Below are 9,556 nucleotides of genomic sequence, written 5' to 3'. Positions count from 1 at the left end.
CTTTGAATTGGTTTTCCATTTGTTGCTGGTGTGGGGACAGATGTCCCGGTTGTTTGATCAGCATACTTTAAATCTTGCATTTTTGATGCAGCAATTCGTTGTCGTTGTTCATTTAGAATGTCTTCAATGCTTTTAGTCAATGGAATAGATTGGGTGGTTGTGTTGTTTGTAACGTTAGCTTCTGATTCGGATTGCTGCTGTGAGTATTGCTCGATATTGTCTGGGTTCATGATATCATTGCTTTCTATTCGATATACATTCTCAATGTCTATGCAAATATTATTATTATTGTCTGTATAATAGTGTTGTTCCTGAGAACTGTTGTTTTCGCTAGGTAATTCGTCGGGCAGTGTTGATGAGAATGGGGACAATAAGAATAAACTACCGACATAGATCAAAAGAATACATGAAACAGTGATGACACGTAGCGATATATTCACCGAATTCAATTGACGTGAAACTCGAGTCGGTAGTAACATTATTTATCAGATTTTTTTTTTTTTATTAATTATTTTCTTTACCCACTTTGCACAAAAGCCTTACACACTTCACCACTCAAATTCAAAGTGCAGTGCTTGAACTGCTTCTGGTGATTGATCACTTCAATGATAATGGATATTAATTTATTTTTGTAACATTTTTATTGCTTTCATCGACGTGTATTTTTTATTGCAATTATTCGCCGGTTACACAGTACTGGACTGAAGTTTTGAAATATAGAGAATGCGTCACTATAGTCTAAATAAAACATTTTTTCGAAATTCGCATCGAATGTTTTCATTCGGGAGTTGCAAAATATGGAAAGCTCGTTACCTACGCACGCGTATGTATATCTAAAATTACTCCAGCTTTCGTACAGAAAAATGTTAAATTTCTTTTGCAATGTTGAATGGTTTAAATGATTTCTGCCAAGATTTCGCCCACTTTAACGAGAAGCTTGTAGTAAATTTCATGAAAACAGTCCAAATCAAAATATCCATAATAACTGAGCATAGCATTCAAACCTTCGGAACCCTATCCACATAGGAAAAACCTTAGATAGTTCTCAATTTATGAGTAAAAAAAATTTAAGAAAAAAATATACGAATTGGGTTCATTGACATCAGATTCCAATAAAAGCTGTTGTTTCAAAATAGAACTCTGACGTACCATGCAATCATGAAATCACATAAACATGATTTACGAAATTTTTTAATTTCTTCATCGAATTCGAATCGAATTATTCGATCCACTTATCATTTGAGTCGCTATAGCAACATTGGATAACAAGATTCTTAAAAGGTGTCTGTTGTTGGTTTAATTGCATTCTAAAAACATTCAGACGCGTGCCATAATGTTGTTGCACACATTTGCACATTGACTTGTTTACATGTAGTCCTTCCGAATGCCAATTCCATACATGCAAACACACTGTGCACATTCAACGTATATAGTGAACGCTTGTGCGATTCTTTGTTTTCTCAGCCAAAATGCTCAGCTATCCAATTGAAAATCACTGGTTGTAAATCATACGATTTTTCTCATCGTAACAGAGAGAGAAATAAGAATGTTCAACAATTCGTGTTTGTTATAAATGGCAAAATTTATAGATAACAAATGACGTCAATTCATACAATCAGAACAGTTTGTTACAGTTTCAATATTTACTTCAATTTTATTTGTTTTTCTTTGACTCAACAACAATTAGTTAAAAATACAAACAAATTTGAATTTCGATTTTAACCGAGAGATGAGCGCAGTCAATATGATTGTATTGTGACGTCGCATATCTTACAGAAAAACACCATCTGTGTAAAACAGGCTTACTACAATGTAAAAGTATAGCGAGGGGAAGGAGATGAAGAAGAAGGAGAAACAGATATACGTTTGATTTACATTGTAGGCAGCGTGTTTTACGTAGATGGTGTTATAAGTATATGTCCAAATTGCGCTTGCCCTTTGATTTTAACCTTGATAGTTGAATACGTCAAGATTAAAATAATTTTAATAAACAACAACAATTCCATCTAACACCACCTTTCGTCTAGAGCATATCTATGATAAAAATGTGTATACGTTTTTTTTTTTAAATTGAAAACTTAAATGAACATTTTAAAAATAAAAGAATAAATTATAATACAAAAAGATAAAATTATGTAGCAGCAAAATCAGCGTCGTATGCAAATGGATTTTGTAGTAAGGGATTAAACATTGTGGAATTTAGTTCTTTTTTATTGTCGATCAATTTATAGCCCCATACTGACATTGCTTTGGCACAGTAACTTTGGATTCGTTGCACTTCGGCCCAAGTAGAACTGCGCGTCCAAAGAAATGGTACTGTTTTTGAGTCTCGAAATGTTGAATAGTCGCCACCATCTCTTGTACGTGTATGTAAATCCAAATAATTATCAATATTCTGATCGAATGGCATTCCGTAAAAGTTAAAAATTTCTTTTGTCATATTGAATGGATTCAATGATAAATCTTCGTATCGTATTGCTTTAAACTGTGATGGATATTTGTTTATTAAGATTTTCGCCGATTTAAAATCGTCTACCAGGTCTTTACATAACTCTGCAGAAGTATTACAGTCTGGCCTGTCGCACCAGGAATGAGGCTTACGTGATGCCATTGTTCCTCTAGGATCACGAATCAATAACACAACCTTCACATTTAATGCTGGATCTTTAAAAAGAGACTCTGCAAATGCGGCACGTAATCGTACTATTTTCATTGTTTGAATCGGAAACAGGCGACAGAATGAATTTAGAAAGTTTGGATCCCAGCATAAATTCTCGTGCGGTTTGCAGCTATTCCACAGTGGTACCGTGTGAGCACGGAGGAATTGATTACCTGATTCTTTTGAATGTCTGAGATATTGTTGAAGTCCGGTATAGTTACACTTCAACAATTCACTGATTGTATTAATTGCGTCAGTTGATTTAGGTGGGCCACGAATCTGAGCTGTCAAAAAGTGCGCTAATGGCTCAAAATGGTAAAAAGTGCCGGGTATTGCATTCAAAATGTCACCAAGAAACGTAGAACCAGATCTCCATGTCGATATAATGACTAGAAAGAAAAAAGAGCGTAAAGTTATCAACAAAAGCATTAAAATGAACAAGTTTTATGTCACCAGCTAAAATGGATTGTTGAATGAAATCGTAAATTAGCACTGACATTATTCAATTCAAACTCACTATTATGAATTTGCCGTCCATTAGTTTCTGGTGTTAGGGAAGACAGACCAATCATTTCTTCAGTAAAATTGAAATCATTCATTTCTGCTGCAATTTTCTGTCGTTGTGTATCAATAATCATGTCTTCCATGCTTGGAGGCTTTTTAGTAGGTGCGGCGGTTGTGGTATTTGTAACCGTGGTTCCTGATTCGGATTGATACTGCGAGATTTGCGCGGTATAATTTGTACTCATGCTCTCATTATATTCCAAAATATCCACAATGTTACGGTCGTTGGCAATAATATTATCAATAATATCGTCTGCATTATCATGTTGATGATTGTATTTTTGATAGGAATTGTCGATTCTGAAGTTTGGCTCAATTTTATCAGGCAAAGCTGATGAGAATGAAGACAGCAAGATTCGACTACTAACATAAATCAATAGAATACATAACACAATGATGACACGTAACGATAATTTCACCGAATTAAATCCACATCCCCTTCGAGTTGATAACAACATTTTAAATCGATAATTTTACAAATTATATACAGATTTTGGTTCTTGAAGTAGAGGACTTTGAACCAAATTGCATACAAACTTCACGCAAACTGCAAAAGAAAAACTGGATCAAATTTACAGAAACGATTTTTAACAAATATTAACAATTCAGCCACCTCATCACCTCTTTTGATGAGAACTACACTTCTTAATATTTGATGGTTCCTCATTGTCTCATGTAAATTGAAATATAGTCAAATAAATTAACCATAAACTTAAATAATACTCATGAACATTTTCATTTACAGCCAAATAAAATAATATCCAAGCCAAGAACACGTAGCGAAAAGCTAAACGAAACGAATATAACTCCATCTGGGACTATTTCGAAACAAAAACAAATTACCTAAATCCACAGAACTTTTAAAGCTACGAATTGTTATTAAACAATAGACCATTGATGCTGCCGACCAAGGACATAATTTATTTATGCTTTAAAATCATTTTTGGTTTGTTTGTACTCGATTTTTTTGGATTTCTAAGCCCAATCCATAAAATCATTTTTTATGGAAAATTTCTAAGAATTTTTATACGAAAACAACTTCTTTCTACGACTTTGATTAATATTGCTCAGTATGTCAGCGGACCCCTGAAGGGTCAGAAACATTTTTTAAATTGAGCTCGTCTAAACATCAATCAGTTTTTCGTATTTGTTGTCAAAGTTGGACGGCGTTGCAGAGACTCTAAATTTGCCATCAGCACAGCACGCAAATATGATCATGCATATAAAATTCATCAGATTGAAAATGGAACTCACACCTTTTAATTAGTTTCATGCGCAAAGAATTAAAAATGATAATTCGAAGTGAGATAAATTTTATTATTGACATGTATTGTTGCTATACGCCTTACAAAATTTCGACTGTAATAAATAATGATAAAAACGAAGCAATTCATATAACATCAACATTCGTACAATTGTTCAATTGATGTGATATAAAGATTCGTCTAAAAATATTTATAGGGATATTCTACTTCAAAATTTTACTCAATTTCATTTGTCGTTGTGCGATATCATTCAGACCTTTGTTACTCATCAATGTTTTGCTCGTTTTCACATTTATTCATTTTGATAATCACAATGTTTTCAAAAAGATTACTGCCTGCAGTATAATAAGACATAATTTATGTTTCGTGAAAAGTTCTATTGATCAATAAAATTACACGCATTACACATAGTGTATTGGATAAATAATTTGGAATTTTTATAAGTTTTGTTGTGTTATTAAAATTTCAGAAGTGAAGGCATTTCTTGTTTTCTTCAGCTAAACAACTGGAAATTAAGTTTTTAAACATGCAATACTATTTTCATGGGGCGAATCACGCTAGTGAATACTAGAAAAACTAGTAAATCTAGTGCGAAGATTGACGTCACAAACGAAGCCAACTTTACACCGAAGGCCATATAATTTATATGAAAAACTACTGAGAACCAACTTCACGCACTAGAATTTTCTAGTTTTCTAGTGAAATTTTATCAAAAACTAGACGCACTAGAATTTCGTGATTGACCCCATGACTATTTTACTTTAGAACATATATCAGCATTATACGGTGCACACATTAAAATAAATGAATTTTAAAAAGATTTAAATAAAAAGAAATTTCATTTAACTTTGTGAGGTTATTTGCGATAAATTTACAAACAAAAATATATCGTACTTCTAATAAAACCTATTTTTACATGTAGTTTTAGTTTGTCGTTTTTAAAAGTAAAACAATCAGTACAATGGGCTAGGGGACATTCGTAGGAATTCTAGTAAGCTAGTTTTACTTACGTATTCGCTAATCGCTTACTAGTATTACTAGTGAGTACACTAGTGCTGCTAGTAGCTGCTAGTTTTTCTAGTGTTTTGAAATTACCTAGACGTATCGTATGATACATAAAAGAAACAACAGTAATGCTTAAGTCGCTTGTAAACGAACCAAGTGAATAGCGGAGACGCACGATAACGAAGTGAGTGTATTGCGGCAACGGATAACAACGTTCGTTGTCGCTATTCACTCACTTCGTTTTCGTGCGTCTCCGCTATTCACTTGGTTCGTTTGCAAGCGACTTACGCATGCTACAATATATTTTACATGCCTCAATTCATTTGCTTTGGACTATAATACGCTAGTGTTTGCTAGTCGCTGCTAGTTGCTGCTAGTTTCACTAGTTTTTCTAGTATGAATGTCCCCTAGACAATGGGTTGACGGTATATGCGCAACATGAAATATTTATCAAGTTCGAGAGTCAAGCGCAATAAGGGCACACTATATAAACGCCATCTATTAATAACCGACTAACTACAATGTAAATCAAACGTATCTCTTTCCCCTTTTTATTTACTCCCTTCCCCTCTCGCTATACTTTTACATTGTAGTTAGTCTGTTTTACAAAGATGTCGTTTCTGTGTAAGATGTGTGACGTCACAATGTATTTATATGGATAGCGCTCGACTCTCGATCAAGTTCAAAATATATCGAATGAATTTTGGGGTGTGAGTTTTCATGATCCCCCCTGATTTTGGAATTTTGTTCTATGTCGTAAACGAAGTGAGATGAATAGTCTCAGATAGTTAGATGCCATCGTTGGCTAAAGCTGTAGCCGTTAATAAGATGAATAGTTTTTGTTTCCATATGACCCTTTGGTATTCACTTTTTAATTAACTAAAAAATGGTCCACAATTTGTAAGGGGATAATCAATGACAGGATGTGAAGACTTCAAGTCTCATTGAGCCGACGGTGGCACCACCAATTTCAAAGGGGACGTCAATGTTATTTAACAACTCAAATCGAAACTAAACAGCGCGCCAATTTTAAAATTTGCTGTCATTTCCTCCCATTGGGGTTAATTTTAAAATCCGTTCTCCAGTGGTAGAAACAAAAGTCTTGGTATTTATTTAAAATATTATTTGGGTATTTCAGAGTATTATTTCATCTTCTTCTGTGAATTTTTCAGCACCATTATCGTCAATATTAGAAAAGAGTCGACTCCATATTTTATAACGATCAATGTTCAAATGATCTTTCATTGTGGGGTAGTCATTGATGTCTAAATAGTTGAACTGTTCAATATGCATTTGACTCCAAATGAGGTTCTGTAAATATCGATCTGTGTTTGAATTCGGATTTCTGCAAAAGAATGTTAGAAATCAATGTAAAAGCCAAAAAATACAATATCTGTTTCGTAAAAACTTACCCAGTCCCCGCAAATTCGGATAGGAATCGAGTTAAACGTTGAACCGTCACATACTCAGGATCACCTTCAGTAAAAAGTGGCGTTTTTCTCACATTCACAAATAAATATAATAAATCATCGTAATGAACAGCACCAACTGGCTTATCACTTGGATGATACGTATGACTGTAGCGAGTAGCATGATTAAATTGATAATAATAAACTGGTGTAAAGGCACTAGCTAATTTAACGAAGCGATACATTGCAAATCCGACGGCACCATCCGCAAACAACTAAATAAATCAAACAGAAATTACACACAACGTTAATGAATTTTAATATTAAATCAAACGAATTCTTCCTTACTTGGTTCAAATTCAATAGTGATCTATGGTCCTCAACTGGTTCTTTTAAAAAATGATGTCTTAATTGCTCCGAAATATACTGTGAATTGAGCGTATCTCGTTCATACAAAAAACAGATTGGTGCCCATTTCGAAAAATTGTCATTCACTTCAGTTCGAAGAGTTTCATTCTGTATCACAGCTGAAATTTAAACAAAAATGATGTACAAAAAAATTATGCTGTGAAATTAAATTACTCCATTGCTTACTGATGGCCGATTGCAAGAGTTCAAGCTTTGTGAGGCCAGCCAAAATTGGAACACGAGCAAAATCGCCTCTTTCAATTAATTTTGTCGGATTTTCGGTTAGAAAACGTTCTTGGCCAAAATCAGGTTCAACCACTGGCTTCCACAATAAAATTGGATTCCCCGAACCGAATTCGAACATGTCCTTTAAACTATTGCCAATATCAGCTATGTTTTTCTTAAATGGATGAAACGCATTCAATTGGATAATGTTCAACAGCTATGTTGCCAGAAGCACTTACCTGTTTTAAACACTTTAACATATTTATAGTGCTGTGATCGGGACAATTCAATAATCTAGCTTGTTTTTTCACCAAAGTCAATTGGTTTGTTGGTATATCCCACTGTCCCGTAAAAGCTCCGCTCATTACAACGGCTTTGTGGAATAGACCTGCTTGGGATACAAAAATGAATTTTCTGTTGCGCTTAATTTTGTCCAAACGCGTTTTTAACCTTTTGACATGGGTGAAACCATATGTAGCGTGACACTTATGGCCCCTGCGCCATATCCCATTAATGTGATTGAATTTGGATCACCGCCAAATGATTGAATGTGATCGTTAACCCAACGTAATGCCAAAATCTGATCTTTCAATCCATTGTTTCCGGGAGCCTCCTTAGTTCCCGTGCTTAAAAATCCTAGAATTCCCAATCGATAATTAATCGTAACCAGAACAATATCACGTCGAATTAAGTATTCCGGTCCGAATTCATCACTTCGCCCGGAAGATTGATAAAATCCCCCTGGATGGATGAAGACAATCACCGGCCTATTTGCAATACTCGATACATTTTTCGTGAACACATTCAAACGCAAGCAATCTTCTGATATTTCAGCTGCACTTATAACTGGTTGCGAGCATTTTGGTGAGTCTCGAATTGCATTGAATGTTCCATTCCATGGATTTACTGGCACCGGTGCCTGTCAATTTCATTTTTTCATTAGAAATTATTGTACATATTTTGTTTAGAATTTACCTGAAATCGCAGCTCATTTATTGGCGCTTGGGCATATCGAATACCCCGAAAACTATACAACGATTCACCCGAATTGAGTCTCACATATTTCCCACGAATTTTACCAAGACCAATGATTGTAACTGTTGGCGTTGCATCCCAAAAGTTAAAAATCGCTTTTCGAAATTCATTCGCCGCGAATAAAAGTAGAATCGGAAATATTAAATTCCAAAATCTATTGTGATTCATAATTTTTTACGTGTTTAAACACTTTTTGACAATTCTTATAAACGTCTAATATCAACGGAACAACACAAAGTATTGATTGAGATTTGGTTCAATCATAATCAATATTTTAAATGGTTATCAGCTATTAACACGTACTTCAAAACAAACTACGTATTGATTCACATACAGATAACAATCTACAACAAATACAACAACAATGTAACGACATTATTTTTTCAAGTAAACAATACAACATGTATTGAATATGATTGAATATCACTATCAATGAAACTTCCAATGGCCCACGGTCAATATACATATTATAAGTCAAAACAACATTGAACCTATTCCAACTTAATTGAATTAATTTGTAATTTTCCGTTTGTGATCAATACAATAGTCGAATACCATTACAACACGATCAATTTGAATACTAATATCTATCACTTGAAATTTATTAATTTTCGCAGTTTGTTTCTCCTTTTGCTCCTTTTAGCATTCACTACAATTTATTACGGAGACAACCACACGCGATGTTTCGCATCGATTGACACACGGGTCAGGCGATAACAAAATCTCATGAAACGTGATACACATTTCAACAACAGTAACAATTCATTTGCAACCACTTATCACATTCAATGATTAATTTAAATGTCGAAGTGAAGGATTGAACAGACTCAGAATGAATTTCAAACGGTTTTCATGTATTTACATCGTTTCAAAGCAAAAACAACTCGATTAGTATATGTTTTATTCTTTTTTTAATAGCATCGCATAAAAAAATTCAGTTGATATAACTTTCGATCGCGGTTTTTTATTCTGAAGATGAGAAGGAG

At 34.0% G+C, this 9,556-nt stretch overlaps 2 protein-coding genes across 2 annotated transcripts; both read right to left on the bottom strand.

The window, feature by feature from the left end:
* Positions 1-1,653: 1,653 nt before the first annotated feature.
* LOC116342063 (carbohydrate sulfotransferase 5-like) lies at positions 1,654-3,847 on the bottom strand. The gene is made up of 2 exons (XM_031769547.1): positions 3,177-3,847; positions 1,654-3,048 (listed from the first exon to the last, which is right to left on the bottom strand). Exons 1-2 carry the CDS (start codon positions 3,679-3,681, stop codon positions 2,132-2,134), a joined length of 1,422 nt encoding a protein of 473 aa, XP_031625407.1. The 5' UTR covers positions 3,682-3,847; the 3' UTR covers positions 1,654-2,131.
* Positions 3,848-6,573: 2,726 nt separating this feature from the next.
* Positions 6,574-8,789, bottom strand: LOC116341998 (esterase E4). The gene is made up of 7 exons (XM_031769456.1): positions 8,511-8,789; positions 7,986-8,454; positions 7,775-7,923; positions 7,497-7,710; positions 7,251-7,429; positions 6,906-7,177; positions 6,574-6,838 (listed from the first exon to the last, which is right to left on the bottom strand). Exons 1-7 carry the CDS (start codon positions 8,736-8,738, stop codon positions 6,628-6,630), a joined length of 1,722 nt encoding a protein of 573 aa, XP_031625316.1. The 5' UTR covers positions 8,739-8,789; the 3' UTR covers positions 6,574-6,627.
* Positions 8,790-9,556: the final 767 nt, after the last annotated feature.

This window comes from Contarinia nasturtii, unplaced genomic scaffold, assembly GCF_009176525.2.
Source record: "Contarinia nasturtii isolate CC-2019 unplaced genomic scaffold, AAFC_CNas_1.1 Cnas_scaffold_810, whole genome shotgun sequence".
Taxonomy (NCBI): Eukaryota; Metazoa; Arthropoda; class Insecta; order Diptera; family Cecidomyiidae; genus Contarinia; species Contarinia nasturtii.
This window is presented reverse-complemented; position numbering and strand designations above follow the sequence as displayed.